Source organism: Pseudophryne corroboree, chromosome 1 (genome assembly GCF_028390025.1).
Source record: "Pseudophryne corroboree isolate aPseCor3 chromosome 1, aPseCor3.hap2, whole genome shotgun sequence".
Classification (NCBI taxonomy): Eukaryota; Metazoa; Chordata; class Amphibia; order Anura; family Myobatrachidae; genus Pseudophryne; species Pseudophryne corroboree.
The window spans coordinates 1,000,608,872-1,000,629,509 of NC_086444.1; the positions used below are offsets into that span (position 1 = coordinate 1,000,608,872).

At 45.1% G+C, this 20,638-nt stretch overlaps 1 protein-coding gene across 1 annotated transcript in view; it reads right to left on the reverse strand.

Moving 5' to 3' along the window:
• Positions 1 to 20,638, reverse strand: part of MFAP3L (microfibril associated protein 3 like) — a 75,050-nt gene that overhangs the window by 4,023 nt on the left and 50,389 nt on the right. Inside the window, exon 2 of the mRNA XM_063920631.1 lies at positions 9,535 to 9,884. Coding sequence (XP_063776701.1) covers positions 9,535 to 9,871 — 337 coding nt within the window. The 5' untranslated portion in view covers positions 9,872 to 9,884. The remainder of the gene's footprint in view (positions 1 to 9,534; positions 9,885 to 20,638) is intronic.

Sequence of the window (20,638 nt, forward strand, 5' to 3'; positions counted from 1 at the left end):
GGGGGAATAGATTAGTGTGGTGATCAAAGGTTGCCACCGGGCCTGAAGCATGGCGAGCACAGTTGGCCCATGAGGGGACATGTTGCGTTCGCCGCTGGTATTCCGGATGTTGGGATTCCAGCGGCGTCTTGCTGACCGCCGGGGATCCCAACAGCCGGCATATCATACTGATACTATTTAATGAGACATGCACTGCAACAACCAATAGTTCTCCATAAATGTTGGAATAAGAACCTGCTCTGCCTCCCAAAAAGAGAAAGGATATAATGACCATAATGAAAAATGTGGTACAATTATAGCTTCTAAATTCAACTTTTTAAATGGATATACAAAAAGGGTGACTTAAAAAGGTACAAAAATGGGAAGGTGCAGTACCTTTTTAATGCATAGCTGTGCCTATTAGTCTGCCTCTCGCACATTAACCCTTAGAAACTGCCTGGCAAAGTGGAGAGTTTCCTACATTTGTAGGATTGGGAGTGCTACTGGAAATGCATAGTGATAGAATGTCACTCTAGCCCAGAGGTTCTCAAATTGTTTTGAATCACGGCACCCTACAGTATCAGAATTGTTTTCACAGCACCCCTAGGCCAAAAGTTTCTTATTTAGAAATGTAAAAATAAATATATGTTTTTATATATCATCCTTAGGTTCTATTGTCTGGTGAGGGCCAAGATTTGTCTCTGTTTGTCCACATGTTTTATGATTGGTGGCCTGGTTTTGCCTATTACATTGACCATAAATAATTTAAATTGGTCCTGAACCACCAATCCAAGGCACCCCTGCAAGTGTCCTGAGGCATCCCAGGGTGCCACGGCACACAGCTTGAGAACCACTGCGAGTCTTGTCTATTACTACTATAGGACCACTCTGATTAAAAAACACATCTCTTATCCTAAAATATATCTTATTCCAACCTAATATATTTCTAATATGTGAGGAGGACTAGGAGACTATCTTATTATATCACTCAGTGTTTGCATTATTTATTACAATGGTAGTTTTGTACATTTATAATGTGTTAACTCACAACACAAGCACCTGGGCAGTACAAAGTATATCCTATTGAGAGCATAGGATGACTCCTGGCACTTTCCCTTTTGCGAACAGGTAGGGTGTCTGCGTTCCTGTAAGTGTGTGCTATCTGCCCCATGGATTTATTTAAACATTTCGAATTGCAAAACAAAACCTTGTTTCTGCAAGTTGGTGGCATATGTGAAGAACTTAACTAGGGCCACCCTGCCTTCTCCATCAGAAGATACACCATATTCCACCCCTTAAAGGTGATGCCACTTCTCATGTGCAAAGCCAAGCATTCCCATACAAGCAGACAAATGAGCACAATGCTTCACAAAAACTATACATGCACATTCATTTAAGTTTATAATAAAACTCAGACTTTTTTTTTTGTTGCGTTTAACTCTAAAAATTAGATTAGCAATACTAAAAATATAGATCTATTATCAATCAATTATTAAACAATACTGGTCACTTGAGCTATTAAATTCACACATTAAACACCAACATCTAACACTATTAGAACAAATCCCCTGAAATCATCTATTTGCTCTTCACTTTGGCTAAGCAGGTTATTGAAGAAACTGCTGCCACAGGCTGGGATCAGATCTGAGAAGAAAACAAGGGCTGCAATTTCCTGTGTCAGAATACACATCAGAATAGCAGGAAATAACACAGCTCTGGAATAATAAGATTTTACTTACCGATAAATCTATTTCTCGGAGTCCGTAGTGGATGCTGGGGTTCCTGAAAGGACCATGGGGGGATAGCGGCTCCGCAGGAGACAGGGCACAAAAAGTAAAGCTTTTCCGATCAGGTGGTGTGCACTGGCTCCTCCCCCTATGACCCTCCTCCAGACTCCAGTTAGGTACTGTGCCCGGACGAGCGTACACAATAAGGGAGGATTTTGAATCCCGGGTAAGACTCATACCAGCCACACCAATCACACCGTACAACTTGTGATCTAAACCCAGTTAACAGTATGATAACAGCGGAGCCTCTGAAAGACGGCTTCCTTCAACAATAACCCGAATTAGTTAACAATAACTATGTACAATTTATGCAGATAATCCGCACTTGGGATGGGCGCCCAGCATCCACTACGGACTCCGAGAAATAGATTTATCGGTAAGTAAAATCTTATTTTCTCTATCGTCCTAGTGGATGCTGGGGTTCCTGAAAGGACCATGGGGATTATACCAAAGCTCCCAAACGGGCGGGAGAGTGCGGATGACTCTGCAGCACCGAATGAGAGAACTCCAGGTCCTCCTTAGCCAGAGTATCAAATTTGTAAAATTTTACAAACGTGTTCTCCCCTGACCACGTAGCTGCTCGGCAAAGTTGTAATGCCGAGACCCCTCGGGCAGCCGCCCAAGATGAGCCCACCTTCCTTGTGGAGTGGGCCTTTACAGATTTAGGCTGTGGCAAGCCTGCCACAGAATGTGCAAGTTGGATTGTGCTACAGATCCAACGAGCAATCGTCTGCTTAGACGCAGGAGCACCCATCTTGTTGGGTGCATACAATATAAACAACGAGTCAGATTTTCTGACTCCAGCTGTCCTTGCAATATATATTTTTAATGCTCTGACAACGTCCAGTAACTTGGAGTCCTCCAAGTCACTTGTAGCCGCAGGCACTACAATAGGCTGGTTCAGATGAAATGCTGACACCACCTTAGGGAGAAAATGCGGACGAGTCCGCAGTTCTGCCCTGTCCGAATGGAAAATCAGATATGGGCTTTTGTAAGATAAAGCTGCCAATTCTGACACTCTCCTGGCAGAAGCCAGGGCTAGAAGCATGGTCACTTTCCATGTGAGATATTTCAAATCCACCTTTTTTAGTGGTTCAAACCAATGAGATTTTAGGAAGTCCAAAACCACATTTAGATCCCACGGTGCCACTGGAGGCACCACAGGAGGCTGTATATGCAGCACTCCCTTAACAAAGGTCTGGACTTCAGGGACTGAAGCCAATTCTTTTTGAAAGAAAATCGACAGGGCCGAAATTTGAACCTTAATAGATCCCAATTTGAGACCCATTGACAATCCTGATTGCAGGAAATGTAGGAATCGACCCAGTTGAAATTCCTCCGTCGGAGCACTCCGATCTTCGCACCACGCAACATATTTTCGCCAAATTCGGTGATAATGTTGCACGGTTACTTCCTTCCTTGCTTTAATCAAAGTAGGAATGACTTCTTCCGGCATGCCTCTTTCCTTTAGGATCCGGCGTTCAACCGCCATGCCGTCAAACGCAGCCGCGGTAAGTCTTGAAACAGACAGGGACCCTGCTGAAGCAAGTCCCTCCTTAGAGGTAGAGGCCACGGATCTTCCGTGATCATCTCTTGAAGTTCCGGGTACCAAGTCCTCCTTGGCCAATCCGGAACCACTAGTATCGTTCTTACGCCTCTTTGCCGTATAATTCTCAATACTTTTGGTATGAGAGGCAGAGGAGGAAACACATACACCGACTGGTACACCCAAGGCGTTACCAGCGCGTCCACAGCTATTGCCTGCGGATCTCTTGACCTGGCGCAATACCTGTCCAGTTTTTTGTTGAGGCGAGACGCCATCATGTCCACCATTGGTCTTTCCCAACGGGTTACCAGCATGTGGAAGACTTCTGGATGAAGTCCCCACTCTCCCGGGTGAAGATCGTGTCTGCTGAGGAAGTCTGCTTCCCAGTTGTCCACTCCCGGGATGAACACTGCTGACAGTGCTATCACATGATTCTCTGCCCAGCGAAGAATCCTTGCAGCTTCTGCCATTGCCCTCCTGCTTCTTGTGCCGCCCTGTCTGTTCACATGGGCGACTGCCGTGATGTTGTCCGACTGGATCAATACCGGTTTTCCCTGAAGCAGAGGTTCTGCCTGGTTTAGAGCATTGTATATTGCTCTTAGTTCCAGAATGTTTATGTGAAGAGACGTTTCCAGGCTCGTCCATACTCCCTGGAAGTTTCTTCCTTGTGTGACTGCTCCCCAGCCTCTCAGGCTGGCGTCCGTGGTCACCAGGATCCAATCCTGTATGCCGAATCTGCGGCCCTCCAATAGATGAGCACTCTGCAACCACCACAGAAGAGACACCCTTGTCCTTGGAGACAGGGTTATCCGTAGGTGCATCTGAAGATGCGACCCTGACCATTTGTCCAACAGATCCCTTTGGAAAATTCTTGCGTGGAATCTGCCGAATGGAATCGCTTCGTAAGAAGCCACCATTTTTCCCAGGACTCTTGTGCATTGATGTACAGACACCTTTCCTGGTTTTAGGAGGTTCCTGACAAGCTCGGATAACTCCTTGGCTTTTTCCTCCGGGAGAAAAACCTTTTTCTGAACCGTGTCCAGAATCATCCCTAGGAACAGCAGACGAGTTGTCGGCATTAACTGGGATTTTGGAATATTCAGAATCCACCCGTGCTGTTTTAGCACTTCTTGAGACAGTGCTAATCCCATCTCTAGCTGTTCTCTGGACCTCGCCCTTATTAGGAGATCGTCCAAGTATGGGATAATTAATACGCCTTTTCTTCGAAGAAGAATCATCATCTCGGCCATTACCTTTGTAAAGATCCGAGGTGCCGTGGACAATCCGAACGGCAGCGTCTGAAACTGATAGTGACAGTTTTGTACAACGAACCTGAGGTACCCCTGGTGTGAGGGGTAAATTGGAACGTGGAGATACGCATCCTTGATGTCCAAGGATACCATAAAGTCCCCCTCTTCCAGGTTCGCTATCACTGCTCTGAGTGACTCCATTTTGAACTTGAACTTCTTTATGTACAGGTTCAAGGACTTCAGATTTAGAATAGGCCTTACCGAGCCATCCGGCTTCGGTACCACAAAAAGAGTGGAATAATACCCCTTCCCTTGTTGCAGAAGAGGTACCATGACTATCACCTGCTGAGAGTACAGCTTGTGAATGGCTTCCAACACCGTCTCCCTTTCGGAGGGGGACGTTGGTAAAGCAGACCTCAGGAAACGGCGAGGTGGATCTGTCTCTAATTCCAACCTGTATCCCTGAGATATTATCTGCAGGATCCAGGGATCTACTTGCGAGTGAGCCCACTGCGCGCTGTAATTTTTGAGACGACCGCCCACCGTCCCCGAGTCCGCTTGAGAAGCCCCAGCGTCATGCTGAGGCTTTTGTAGAAGCCGGGGAGGGCTTCTGATCCTGGGAAGGAGCTGCGTGTTGCTGTCTCTTCCCTCGACCTTTGCCTCGTGGCAAATATGAATAGCCCTTTGCTCTCTTATTTTTAAAGGAACGAAAGGGCTGCGGTTGAAAAGTCGGTGCCTTTTTCTGTTGGGGAGTGACTTGAGGTAGAAAGGTGGATTTCCCGGCTGTAGCCGTGGCCACCAAATCTGATAGACCGACTCCAAATAACTCCTCCCCCTTATACGGCAAAACTTCCATATGCCGTTTTGAATCCGCATCGCCTGTCCACTGTCGCGTCCATAAAGCTCTTCTGGCCGAAATGGACATAGCACTTACCCGTGATGCCAGTGTGCATATATCCCTCTGTGCATCACGCATATAAAGAAATGCATCCTTTATTTGTTCTAACGACAGTAAAATATTGTCCCTGTCCAGGGTATCAATATTTTCAATCAGGGATTCTGACCAAACTACCCCCGCACTGCCCATCCAGGCAGTTGCTACAGCTGGTCGTAGTATAACACCTGCATGTGTGTATATACTTTTTTGGATATTTTCCATCCTCCTATCTGATGGATCTTTAAGTGCGGCCGTCTCAGGAGAGGGTAACGCCACTTGTTTAGATAAGCGTGTTAGCGCCTTGTCCACCCTAGGAGGTGTTTCCCAGCGCTCCCTAACCTCTGGCGGGAAAGGGTATAATGCCAATAATTTCTTTGAAATTATCAGCTTTTTATCAGGGGCAACCCACGCTTCATTACACACGTCATTTAGTTCTTCTGATTCAGGAAAAACTATAGGTAGTTTTTTCATACCCCACATAATACCCTGTTTAGTGGTACCTGTAGTATCAGCTAAATGTAACGCCTCCTTCATTGCCAAAATCATATAACGTGTGGCCCTACTGGAAAATACGGTTGATTCGTCACCGTCACCACTGGAGTCATCGCCTGTGTCTGGGTCTGTGTCGACCGACTGAGGCAAAGGGCGTTTCACAGCCCCTGACGGTGTTTGAGTCGCCTGGACAGGCACTAATTGATTGTCCGGCCGTCTCATGTCGTCAAACGACTGCTTTAGCGTGTTGACACTATCCCGTAGTTCCATAAATAAAGGCATCCCATTCTGGTGTCGACCCCCTAGGAGGTGACATCCCCATATTTGGCAATTGCTCCGCCTCCACACCAATATCGTCCTCATACATGTCGACACACACGTACCGACACACAGCAGACACACAGGGAATGCTCCTAATGAAGACAGGACCCACTAGCCCTTTGGGGAGACAGAGGGAGAGTTTGCCAGCACACACCAAAAGCGCTATATATATATCAGGGATAGCCTTATAATAAGTGCTCCCCTATAGCTGCTTTGTTATATAAAAATATCGCCATAAATTTGCCCCCCCTCTCTGTTTTACCCTGTTTCTGTAGTGCAGTGCAGGGGAGAGACCTGGGAGCCGTCCTGACCAGCGGAGCTGTGAGAGGAAATGGCGCCGTGTGCTGAGGAGATAGGCCCCGCCCCTTTTCCGGCGGGCTCGTCTCCCGCTATTTTGAGAAATCAGGCAGGGGTTAAATATCTCCATATAGCCTCTAGGGCTATATGTGAGGTATTTTTAGCCTTTATAGGTACTCATTTGCCTCCCAGGGCGCCCCCCTCCCAGCGCCCTGCACCCTCAGTGACTGCCGTGTGAAGTGTGCTGAGAGGAAAATGGCGCACAGCTGCAGTGCTGTGCGCTACCTTTAGAAGACTGCAGGAGTCTTCAGCCGCCGATTCTGGACCTCTTCTGTCTTCAGCATCTGCAAGGGGGCCGGCGGCGCGGCTCCGGTGACCATCCAGGCTGTACCTGTGATCGTCCCTCTGGAGCTTGATGTCCAGTAGCCAAGAAGCCAATCCATCCTGCACGCAGGTGAGTTGACTCCTTCTCCCCTCAGTCCCTCGCTGCAGTGATCCTGTTGCCAGCAGGAATCACTGTAACATAAAAAACCTAGCTAAACTTTCTCTAAGCAGCTCTTTAGGAGAGCCACCTAGATTGCACCCTTCTCGGCCGGGCACAAAAATCTAACTGGAGTCTGGAGGAGGGTCATAGGGGGAGGAGCCAGTGCACACCACCTGATCGGAAAAGCTTTACTTTTTGTGCCCTGTCTCCTGCGGAGCCGCTATCCCCCCATGGTCCTTTCAGGAACCCCAGCATCCACTAGGACGATAGAGAAAACATAATGTGATGTGTGTACTACTTTACAGCTTACATGTGCCATTTTTGCACATGATATCAAACTGTGGTAACTCAGCAGCACAACTGCACGTCCAAGTGTATAACGATGACCAAACTGGTAGCTGCCTGGCTGCGGAGGAAATTAGGTGTACTAACGTGTGTGAATGGCCAACGGGAAACTGCAGTCCTACCATTCATCCTACCCACTGACTGTGTGTGACTTAAATGCATAATCTTCTGGGCCCTACACACTGGCAGATAACACTGAACGATATGAACGTTCTCATTCATTAATGAACGAGAACTAGTTCATATCTTTCAGTGTGTATGCACCAACGATGAACGATGCGTGGCCCGCGCTCGTTCATCGTTGGTGCCCCGCCGCTTATGCATGCAGGCCAATATGGACAATCTCGTACATACTAGCATGCACTGCTATGGAGCCGGGTGACAGGGGGAGTGAAGATTGTCCATATTGGCATGCAGGTATGAATGAGCCGGCACCAACGATGAATGAGCACAGGGTCGCACATCGTTCATCGTTGGTGCATACACACTGAAAGATATGAATGGTATCTCATTCATTAATGAATGAGATCGTTCGTATCTTTCAGTGAAATCTTTAAGTGTGTAGGGCCCATAAGGCTGGGTTGGTGGGCAGTGGTGCCAGAATATATACATTGCTGGCCTGTGTCAGCTATCTATATATTAATGGGGGACAGTCACATTCAACGTTGGTGGCAGTGGATGCTGGCTAGTCTCTTTGTACACAACTTTTGTTTTTCCCCCTGTGCTGCTGCTGCGCTGTGTTGAGACACAAAATGAGGCAGGGTCGCAGTGCCGATAATCGTTAATCTTTCATCCATCATCACTTGCGCCGTACACACCGAGCGATGATGGATGAAAAATTTGCGGTTTCTGCAAAACATACTGGAAAAACGAGATGACGGACCACCATGCTGGAAGTAGGAGTACTCTAAACAAAATCTACAGTACCTATACAGAATCATAAGTTGATCCCTACCAACCAACATATTTTAGGGCTAAGTTCAGAAAGGCTTCAGAAGGGCACACAGGAAACTAAAACAATTCACTTTTCTGCAATAAACTAAGACTGAATAAGGGGTAAGTATCCCATTTCATGTATCATATAAGGGAATTAATAAAGACAAATATAACCATGGAAGTTTTGTCTGGTGCTTATGTAGCATCTCATTAAATAGGTACTTTGATACTGGATTCACCTTTAGTATTATGGCAGATCTGTAAACAGTCCATTTCGGTTACAAAACAAAGCCAAATGTGTATTGGAGTACATATTGATATGTAGGGGGATACAGTATGTATTATGCCTTGGAGAGTGATAAAGTGGAAAGAGATTTCGGGTGGGTTTCAAATGATATATCACGCCCAATTTCCTTTCTAAAATGAGCTCCGTTATTGTGCATATTGCACCCATAGTGATCAGGTTTAGCTGTGTAAAGGGTCGGGTGCCTCCCTACTCCGGGGGTAGCGAGCTGAAATAATGATACCATGCCCCTGAGGGCAGACACAGAATGGGTGTGGAAAGGGGTGAAAAGAATTGAATCCCGTCCAAAGTATCAACCTAAGCTCCTAACTGTCGTGTTTGAACAGGCTTTTTGACAAATGACAGTTAGGAGCTGACTGGTTGGTAGTTTCTCTCTCTTTAACGAATGTATGAAACGGACACTTATAGACCACAAAGGAAGCCAGTGAGATGTACCTGGGCATTCTGGCAGAAACACATACCTGACATACTCTGACATGAAAGACAGAAGTGACAACATGTACAGGCATCTTACATCAGAATTTTTTTCCCCCTTGATTCCATCTACAGTCCAACCTAAGGTCCAAGTTTAAGGCCAATTTTAAAAGGTGGTGTTGGTCTGTGAACATCTCACTAACTGCCCCAGGGACTAACTATTACCAGGTTACCACGGACAATGCCAACAAACCCATTTAAAAAATCCCCCATCAAGATATGCATATTCTAATTTATTTACTTGTTATACGGTAGTGCAATAATTCTGGAAGAAAAAAAGAATATTTATTGAAAAGAAATAAAAGCAGACTGTAATAACCAAAGCTCTATCGCCTACTTGGGTCAGACACAAATGTACGATCAGAGTGATGTTATAGCTTACCATCATCCTCATTCAATAGATGTCCATTGGAGTTATACCACTGGAAATGAGGATCAGGGTGACCCACAATATTGCAATGAATGACCACACTGTTCCCTTCTCTCACAATGATGTGATCTACCATAGATGTGATCACAGGTAATGACTCCAGGAGTGGTGCAGAAACATTGGCAGTGTGGTTATTAGGGTTACTAGTCGCCTCTGAATTTATTGCCGTCGCCCGCGAAAACAGGAGGACAACAAGTAACGACTGACACCAGGAAACATTGCTGTCACTCATAGCTTCCTGGCAAGATTGCTTAAGGATGAAGCAGCGCCTGAGGTTTGGATTCCCCATCAGGAAATCTTACCTGCAAAACAAAAATAAAATGGTGATTTACACATAAGAGCAAACAAAACTCAATCCCCGGACTCCCATGAGACCAGGGTCAGGAGATATAAAATGACATCTGTTGATCTGACATAGATATGATAGTTATACATTACAAAATATCACACTGTTAAAAAGGTAGAAAAATGATAGTGTAGAGGCTATTATATAAAAATTCCAGGTTCACTACTGTATCTTTATACAGATAATGCACATACACTATCTGCAGTCGTGCCAAACTTTCCTTCTCAGCACAAGAAGTCTTGTGTGACTCTGCTTTTGCAGAACACATTTTTCACCCAAATGTGCATCTTAATTGCAATGAGATGCAACAAAACCGCTTCATGAGACTGCACTGATTAATTTGATATGCAACCCTTGTATTTCTGCATGCGACCGAGCCTGAATCAGTATACAAAGCGCTACAATGCAGCATCTGCAAAAAAAATTTTCACGCCAAGTTCCATTGTGCTTCATACAGATGTAACCTCATACATCTAGCCTCAGTATGCCATACCCGCGAGATGCCTGCCGTGAATGAGCCGGCAGTTCCTGGGCAGTTCTGCTAACGTCTGGTGTATTTTTGCCGAAAAAGTGTCTAATTCACATCGCTACAAACATAAACGTGCATACACACTGGGCCCAGCGTGTATGCACAGCGATGATCGCTGACATCGCTGGGCTGAAAAGCGCTTTCCCCCCTGCCCAGCGATGTCAGCGGGGGTGAGTGGCTTTCCATAGCAGGACGCTATGGAAAGCCGCTCACCCTGCCGTTCATCTACTGGTAATACCAGTAGATGCATGGCGGCCGCTGGCGATGAAGTGGGAGCGCGCATCAGCGCTCATCGTTTAGGCATACACACTGGGCGGTTTTGAGCTGAAAGTAGCTCAAAACACCAAAATTTAGCTGCTTTCAGCTCAAAATCGCCAAGTGTGTATGGTCCTTAAAACACACAAGCAAACTCTGCTTATTAAAATGATATGCGGCATGCCTATATTCTGTGTGCGACTGCATATAAAATGCTACAGGAAAGAGATTATGAAAACACGATGCAGCAAAGACACACTAAGAGACTGTGCAGATTAATTTGACATGAGACACTTGTATATCTAGAATGCATCCGGCATCCCGGCGGGCTGTATGCTGGTGGTCATGTGCCAGAGTTAGGGCCCGGGGTAGGAGGGTTAGACACTAATCCCCCCTCCCCCCACACCATTAGCCCTAGCCACCCCCAACCCCCCACGGTACGGTATTTATTCTCCCTCCAGGGGTGTCGCCAGGATCACGAGTGCCTCCCGTATGTGCAGCCCAACAAAACTTAGCATGGAAAAAAAGCCACAGCTGCTGTATTGCAGCACTTCATATGAAGATTCAGATGCAGATATACAACTGTCACAGACCAAATTAATCAGCACAGTCTCTTGGTGCTCAATAGCCACATTGTGTTGCGTCTAAGATGCATGCTCAGCAAAAAAGACGTCCAACGTTAGAGTCTCATGGCACTAGGTGTGCCAAAAGGGCAAGTTTGGTACGACTGCAGCAAAGATGTAGGAGAACGCATCTGTATCAAATGACTCAGTGCAGTTTCATGACGCGGTTTCCCATTGCTACTAAGACACACATTTGAATGAATAAGATGCTACACCGCTCGGCTCACACGTGCTGCCTGGCGTATCTATAATTAAGGCCAGGAACCAACTGACAGGCATTTATAAATACAAGTGAAATGTCTAACACGGTTGTTAAATAGCAATTTATACTTGTGGTTGGAGAGGTCACTGGAGGTCACATCTTTGGCCTCAATGAGTTTTAACTTGCATTAAATTCATTTAATAGAACAAATACCATTCTGAAATCCCAACTATATCAAAAGGGTAAAAGTAACACAATTTTAAATTAACTGTGAAGCAGCAATTCCATACAGAAGGTTTTAAGCATGCATTTACTTAGCTATCATTATTATTTCCTATTCAATATCTCCCAGACTGCCAAACAAAAATGGCCACCAGACACAGTCCATCATCTACTGTACACAGAAACAGGATCACAGCTGTCAGCATGCCATGTGATGTGAGGGCAAATGGGTGAAGGAGAAGGATGTCAGTGCAGACAGAACCCTGATAAAGCCTCCCTGCTGACTACATCAGGTGTTATGTAACTTCAGTAGCCACAGCAATTCAAAATCATACATCGCATCATCGATAGCAGCTTGAAGGAAAAAGTAAGGAAAGGAAAATAAACAGATTTTTTATGGGATAGCTGATTCAGATGAATAGGACTGCCCTAAATATAAAAAAAACGATATCCGGCCTATAGATCTAGATCTACACTAAAAAGGTCCACACTAATGGTAGACCTGCATTAGGTCAAGAGGGTCAAAATGTCATGTAAAAGGTCGACAAGGTCAAAAAGCAAAAAAAAAAAAAAAGAAAGAAAGAAGGTTGACACACATATGGTGTCGACAATGGTCAACAACAGTTTCTTTTTTCATACTTTACCGTCCACATGGACTATGATTGCGAATAGTTACCTGCTCAAAGCTCGCTCGCCAAGCGAGGGGATGTAGTACACTAATGGGACTTTTTTTGTGGCAGAAAAGTGCCAAATCACCCCCCCAAAAAAAAATATCTAAATAAATAAAATGGTGTCTACCATTTCCCTGTTGACCTTTTGAGCCTGTCAACCTAATGCATGTCTACTATTAGTGGGTGACCTATTGACTGTAGAACTCTTTAGTGTAAATCTAATAATCCACACCGCCAAAAAACACAGGTCGTCGTTCAAATGGAAATACTAGGGCGTTCCTGGGACTACCTTTCAGCCAATCATAAATTACCGCTTTTGGAAATTGCTGCCAAAAAGGTGTTTGTGCCTAATGGCTTAGGAAGAGGCCAAGCGCTTTTCAGCACAGAGGTGGTAGCCTCAGGCTGAGTGGGTGCCATGCGGTTTTATGCAGCCAAGACCAAAAGCAGGCAATAGCCCTGGACTGACCAGTCTGGGACTGGTTTTCTAATATAATAGCAGGCGGCCCACGTTATTGTGGAAAGCAGTCCATACTGTCGCACTAGGAAAGACTGATTATCTGCGTTGGACAGCTGCCCATTTATTAATTAATGACTGGAGACTTTCCCATTTAATTTCAAAAGTTGAATGTAAGGAAGATATTCCTCTTCAAAATAACTGGTTTTGAAGAAATTCAGGTGTCTGAAACCAGTGAAAACATTTTTTTTGTACCATTTTATTGAAGCAATATTTTATTGATTTCCCCTTTACCTCAATAGGTTAATTATGGTAAATTTACTAAGCTCCCATGGTCCGAGTTCGATTTTGTCCGAGAGCAATCTCGGCTGACATCAGCTGCTTTAGACTGCAACTTTTTTTTTTTTTTACAAACAAATTTGGTAATTTACCAAGCTACAGTGTTTGTTCAAGTCGAGTTTTCAGATGTCATTCGTAATGCAGAGCAGTGTTTTACGGAGGTGTTGTGTGAAACACTGGCGGACATGACACAATGAAGCCCAGCCAGATCAGTGAGATCTGTGCAGGCTTCATTGTGTCAAGTAATGAAACAGTTACTTACAAAAAAAAAAAAAATTGTGCAGGGCCCCACTCCTAAGCAATACCAGCTCCAGGCTTCTTGAGCTGGTCCTGGTTCTTAGAATACCAGTATTTTAAGAACCAGCACCGGTCTCTTGGACTGGTCCCGTTTCCAAAAATACCAGGGGAAAAGGACGCAGGGGTCCCCCATATTTTTGAAACCAGCACCAGGTTCCACTAGTTAAGATAATGCCACAGCCAGGGAACTGTGGCCGTGGCATTACCCCTCCCCAACCAGTCAGCCCTGGTCGTGGTTCCCTTGGGGAGTGGGGACCCCCCAAAAAAGGGGTCCCCCCTCTAGGCACCCAAGGGAAAGGGCTAAAGCCCAGGGCTGTCCCCAGCATTCCTGGGCTGTGATAGCAAAAATAAGATTAGATATTATATTTTACATTGACACTACATGTCAAGGCAAACATCCCTCGGATGCTGGTACTTGGAAAACCAGAAGTACCAGCATGCAGAGCATTAAGGGGCCCGCTGATACCTGTAGTTCTACTGTAAAAGAATTATTCCAATAAACACAGGACAAGCACACCTTAGACAGTATAACTTTAATAAAACATACTTACACACTCAGACTTACATACGTATACTTACATCCCACATAGCCATTCACATGTAGAAATCCATAGGGTACCTGTAAAATAAAAAAATCCAATACTCACCTAAATCCTGTGTAGATCGGTTCTCTTCGCTCCATGTAGGCATTCAGGGGTTAAAAAAAAAAAATCAGGAAAAACCTGATCCAAAACAGACATGTACAAGTGTATGTGTGATAACATACACTTATACTACACGACTGCTGGCCGCCACGTGAATAAGGTCACTAGAGGGACCCAGCAGCCAATAATGAGCTGCTGCCATAACAACAGCTAACCAATTGGCTTTGGTCTCCCCAGGCTCTGCCTATCACAGTTTGCCCATAAGAATGAATGGAGCCGCTTGGCTACATTCATTTCTATGGTGGGAACTGCTTAATTGGAAAAACTGAACAGATCATCTCCAACTGACCTGTTGGTTAGAGGGGGAAACCACTAGGTCAATTGGGGATGACCCTTGTGGTTTTTCCAATTAAGTGAATTGAAATGGAGCCAACAATATACCACAGCACTACATAACTCATTATCTAGGGATGGGGGAGGAGCTTTCCGATCCTGGCTTCAATACACTAAAAGGCACCATCATTTGAAAGATTGAAGTTTATTTCAAATGGTGTGGCCATTTAGTAATTATGGTTTACCAACAGTAACAGAATCAGACGATGGGGAAAGGCACTAAAATTGCCCGTTCTCACATCTTGGCACCAATACACTTGGGGCGCCCTTGTTTGAAAGACATAGAAACCATCAAACTCAATCCCTAGAAAGGAGTTTATAATACCCAGATCAAATAAAAACAATGTTACCAAATTTAATGTGGTAGCTTGTTAAGTTTTTAATATAAATTTGTATAGCTTGACAACCATATCATTGGAACACATTTTATGCATTTAATTAAAATCAAGAATTTTTTTTTTTTTTTCAGATTCAGTTCTTCGGATTTTAATTATGAAAAGGTATGTATACAATTCTTTTTGCCATTTTGGAAAGGTGGAATGGTACCAAAGCAAGAACTACAGAGTATTTGATGGTGGTTGTCAGGAAATGTTACATACAAATGCTTTTAGTAAACTTTTTGAAATTACAAGTAAAAAAAACAAAAACTTTAGGTAATTTTGGTTAAATACGGTTTGTGGTGTCAGGTGTTACGGTGTGTGCACACGGTGAGATCCTTGTTATGCCCGATTTTGATTATGCGATTTATCTTGAACTCCCCCAAAGCCCAGATTTTGACTATCTGTACTTTCGATTTTGTCTATGTACAATTTTGACTATAGTAAGTGCCATTTTTGACTATATTTTGTAGTAGATAGTACACTAGATAGTCAAGACTAACTTGCCTGCACAGTCTATCTAGCCTTGCGATACCGACCCCGCTGGAGTGCGCATCGGGTTCGAATCAGTATCGCAAGCTGCCTAACCCCTTGGGATGTGCACTAACTTTCCTTAAGATTTTGACTATATAGTCAAAATCTTACAGATTTATCTCACCGTGTGTACACATCGTTAGTACTAAAAGTTTCTTCTGAGAATCCAAAACTTCAAAAATAAAAAAACATAAAAAACAAGGCATGCTTTGCGTTGTTTAGTAAATTGTTCCATTGGCGGTTTCACAAAACACACAGGTTCATTCGTAACCAGAGAGATTGGAGATAGTGCTCTTTATGTACGTAAATGCATATATAAATGTTCCATTAACTTGCTAAGAATTATTATCTATGGGTGTGATTCTGATTTGGAAGTAAAGCAAAAAAGCAAGTAACTGGAACTAACCATGTTGGACTGCAAGGGGAGAAAATACATTTACATTTTTTCAGTGCAGAGTAAATACTGGCTGCTTTTACATGTAGCCCACAAATGTTAGACAGTTTTATTGTTACACTGCAATTGAGATTTAGGTTTGGACACATTCCACCCAAATTTAAATTTCTGTTTACCTGTTACATTTGCCCCACATACAGTGCAGCATGGCTTTTCCCAGGCGCACAGCTACTTAAGTAACATAACAGATTTTTTTATATAAGATGCATATTTATTTTACAAAATATAAGAAATAATAGTACGCTTTTGTTAAAAAAGAAAAATGCTAAAGCATAAAAATTCATAAAAAATGGAGAAAGTTGAGACTAAAAAAAAATCTAAAAGTACAAGGTACACATCAATTTGTAGTATATGTGTATAAAGTGCTTATCTTAGGTACAGGAGGTCAGTCTGGGAAAGGTCATGGAATGTCCAATGCGTTTCGTCCTTCAGGACTTCATCAAGGGTAGTGTAGCATTGGGACAGGTCTCATATTTATACCCCTATCAATTAGAAGACTATGTGTGACATCACTTCCTCCCACAGTGATGCTTAGGGAATGCAATGATCTTAGTATATTTCATATTTTAATGAAATCAATGTGTGGAATATAAGTGTCTAAAACAAAACGAATTATTGTAACCAAGTTGCAAAACGAGTGGTTTGGTAAGTGTAATGGGGTATTTGTTCACGGAATGTACTGGCAGCAGGTACTTCCGCCCCACTTCCTGTGGTGTGGCGGGCTCTTCTGCGCTTGCGCCCGCTCCCGCATTAGGACTCAGGTGACGGAAGCCGCTTCACGGGCTCGTCTGAACTTGCGCCCGCTCCCGCGTTTGGGATCAGGTCCCGGAAGCCGCGTCACTCTCGCCGGAAGTCACGTCCGCGTCATCTCGTCATGTGTGGGAACCAGGAAGCCATGTATGCCGTGGAACGCACTCCGAAGTCGGAACTCCTTTCTTTCAAGCCGCGCGTCACTTCCTTTCAGTGGGGATTCCATTCAGCAGATAATGTCCGGAATTTAGTACAATCTTGAAACGCACGTGAACCGCAAATGGTGTTTCTGACAACATTCTTTCAATAGTGAGCCCCAATGATAGATCACCATTCTTTAGAGTTTGAACGGTAATTGGTATCTGTGAATTCTTCATTTGAACGGCATATAAGTATATAGGCCCTCATTCCGAGTTGATCGGTCGCAAGGCGAATTTAGCAGAGTTACACACGCTTAGTCTACGCCTACTGGGAGTGTATCTTAGCATCTTAAAAGTGCGAACGAAGTTTACGCAATATTGCGAACAAAAAAAACTTAGCAGTTTTAGAGTAGCTCCAGACTTACTCTGCCTGTGCGATCAGTTCAGTGCTTGTCGTTCCTGGTTTGACGTCACAAACACTCCCAGCGTTCGCCCAGACACTCCCCCGTTTCTCCGGCCACTCCTGCGTTTTTTCCGGAAACGGTAGCGTTTTCAGCCACACGCCCATAAAACGCCGTGTTTCCGCCCAGTAACACCCATTTCCTGTCAATCACACTACGTTCGCCGATGCGAACAAAAAGCCGCGAGTAAAAATCCTTTCTTCATAGCAGAATTACTTAGCGCAGTCGCAGTGCGAACATTGCGCATGCGCTCTAAGCGGATTTTCACTGCAATGCGAAAAAAAAGAACGAGCGAACGACTCGGAATGAGGGCCATAGTTTGTTGTTATGCCATTCTCTGTCCCGGAAGACATAGGAAGGGAATGAAAAAATATATACATTACCAGAGATTCATGGACATATTTGAAAATACCTATTTATAACAAAAATAAGAATTTACTTACCGATAATTCTATTTCTCATAGTCCGTAGTGGATGCTGGGAACTCCGTAAGGACCATGGGGAATAGCGGCTCCGCAGGAGACTGGGCACAAAAAGTAAAAGCTTTAGACTAGCTGGTGTGCACTGGCTCCTCCCCCTATGACCCTCCTCCAAGCCTCAGTTAAGATACTGTGCCCGGACGAGCGTACATAATAAGGAAGGATCTTGAATCCCGGGTAAGACTCCTACCAGCCACACCAATCACACCGTACAACTCGTGATCTGAACCCAGTTAACAGTATGATAACCGTAGGAGCCTCTGAAAAGATGGCTTCCAACAATAAACAACCCGATTTGTTTGTAACAATAACTATATACAAGTATTGCAGACAATCCGCACTTGGGATGGGCGCCCAGCATCCACTACGGACTATGAGAAATAGAATTATCGGTAAGTAAATTCTTATTTTCTCTGACGTCCTAGTGGATGCTGGGAACTCCGTAAGGACCATGGGGATTATACCAAAGCTCCCAAACGGGCGGGAGAGTGCGGATGACTCTGCAGCACCGAATGAGAGAACTCCAGGTCCTCCTCAGCCAGGGTATCAAATTTGTAGAATTTAGCAAACGTGTTTGCCCCTGACCAAGTAGCTGCTCGGCAAAGTTGTAAAGCCGAGACCCCTCGGGCAGCCGCCCAAGATGAGCCCACCTTGTGGAATGGGCTTTTACAGATTTTGGCTGTGGCAGGCCTGCCACAGAATGTGCAAGTTGAATTGTACTACAAATCCAACGAGCAATCGTCTGCTTAGAAGCAGGAGCACCCAGCTTGCTGGGTGCATACAGGATAAACAGCGAATCAGATTTTCTGACTCCAGCCGTCCTGGAAACATATATTTTCAGGGCCCTGACTACGTCCAGCAACTTGGAGTCCTCCAAGTCCATAGTAGCCACAGGTACCACAATAGGTTGATTCATGTGAAACGCTGAAACCACCTTAGGGAGAAATTGAGGACGAGTCCTCAATTCCGCCCTATCCGAATGAAATATCAGGTAAGGGCTTTTATAGGATAAAGCCGCCAATTCTGATACGCGCCTGGCTGAAGCCAGGGCCAACAGCATTACCACTTTCCATGTGAGATATTTCAAATCCACTGTGGCAAGTGGTTCAAACCAATGTGATTTTAGGAACCCTAAAACTACATTGAGATCCCAAGGTGCCACTGGAGGCACAAAAGGAGGCTGTATATGCAGTACCCCTTTGACAAACGTCTGAACTTCAGGCACTGAAGCCAGTTCTTTCTGGAAGAAGATCGACAGGGCCGAAATTTGAACCTTAATGGATCCTAATTTTAGGCCCATAGACAATCCTGCTTGCAGGAAATGTAGGAATCGACCCAGTTGAAATTCCTCCGTAGGGGCCTTCTTGGCCTCACACCACGCAACATATTTTCGCCAAATGCGATGATAATGTTTTGCAGTTACATCCTTCCTGGCCTTGATCAGGGTAGGAATGACTTCATCTGGAATGTCTTTTTCCTTCAGGATCCGGCGTTCAACCGCCATGCCGTCAAACGCAGCCGCGGTAAGTCTTGGAACAGACAAGGTCCCTGCTGGAGCAGGTCCTTCCTTAGAGGTAGAGGCCACGGGTCCTCCGTGAGCATCTCTTGCAGCTCCGGGTACCAAGTTCTTCTTGGCCAATCCGGAGCCACGAGTATCGTTCTTACTCCTCTCCTTCTTATGATTCTCAGTACTTTTGGTATGAGAGGAAGAGGAGGGAACACATATACCGACTGGAACACCCACAGAGTTACCAGAGCGTCCACCGCTATTGCCTGAGGGTCCCTTGACCTGGCGCAATATCTGTCCAGTTTCTTGTTGAGACGGGACGCCATCATGTCCACCTTTGGTTTTTCCCAACGGTTTACAATCACTTGGAAGACTTCTGGATGAAGTCCCCACTCCCCCGGGTGGAGGTCGTGTCTGCTGAGGAAATCTGCTTCCCAGTTGTCCACTCCCGGAATGAATACTGCTGACAGTGCTATCACATGATTTTCCGCCCAGCGGAGAATCCTTGCAGCTTCTGCCATTGCCCTCCTGCTTCTTGTGCCGCCCTGTCTGTTTACGTGGGCGACCGCCGTGATGTTGTCCGACTGGATCAATACCGGTTGACCCTGAAGCAGAGGCCTTGCTTGACTTAGGGCATTGTAAATGGCCCTTAGCTCTAGGATATTTATGTGAAGAGACGTTTCCATGCTTGACCACAAGCCCTGGAAATTTCTTCCCTGTGTGACTGCTCCCCAGCCTCTCAGGCTGGCATCCGTGGTTACCAGCATCCAATCCTGAATGCCGAATCTGCGGCCCTCTAGAAGATGAGCCTTCTGTAACCACCACAGGAGAGATACCCTTGTCCTTGGAGATAGGGTTATCCGCTGATGCATCTGAAGATGCGATCTGGACCATTTGTCCAGCAGATCCCACTGAAAAGTTCTTGCATGGAATCTTCCGAATGGAATGCTTCGTAAGAAGCCACCATTTTTCCCAGGACTCTCGTGCACTGATGCACTGACACTTGTCCTGGTTTTAGGAGGTTCCTGACTAGCTCGGATAACTCCCTGGCCTTCTCCTCCGAGAGAAACACCTTTTTCTGGACTGTGTCCAGAATCATCCCTAGGAACAGCAGACGTGTCGTCTGAATCAGCTGCGATTTTGGGATATTTAGAATCCACCCGTGCTGACGTAGCACTACCTGAGATAGTGCTACTCCGACCTCTAACTGTTCCCTGGACCTTGCCCTTATCAGGAGATCGTCCAAGTAAGGGATAATTAAGACGCCTTTTCTTCGAAGAAGAATCATCATTTCGGCCATTACCTTGGTAAAGACCCGTGGTGCCGTGGACAATCCAAACGGCAGCGTCTGAAACTGATAATGACAGTTTTGTATCACA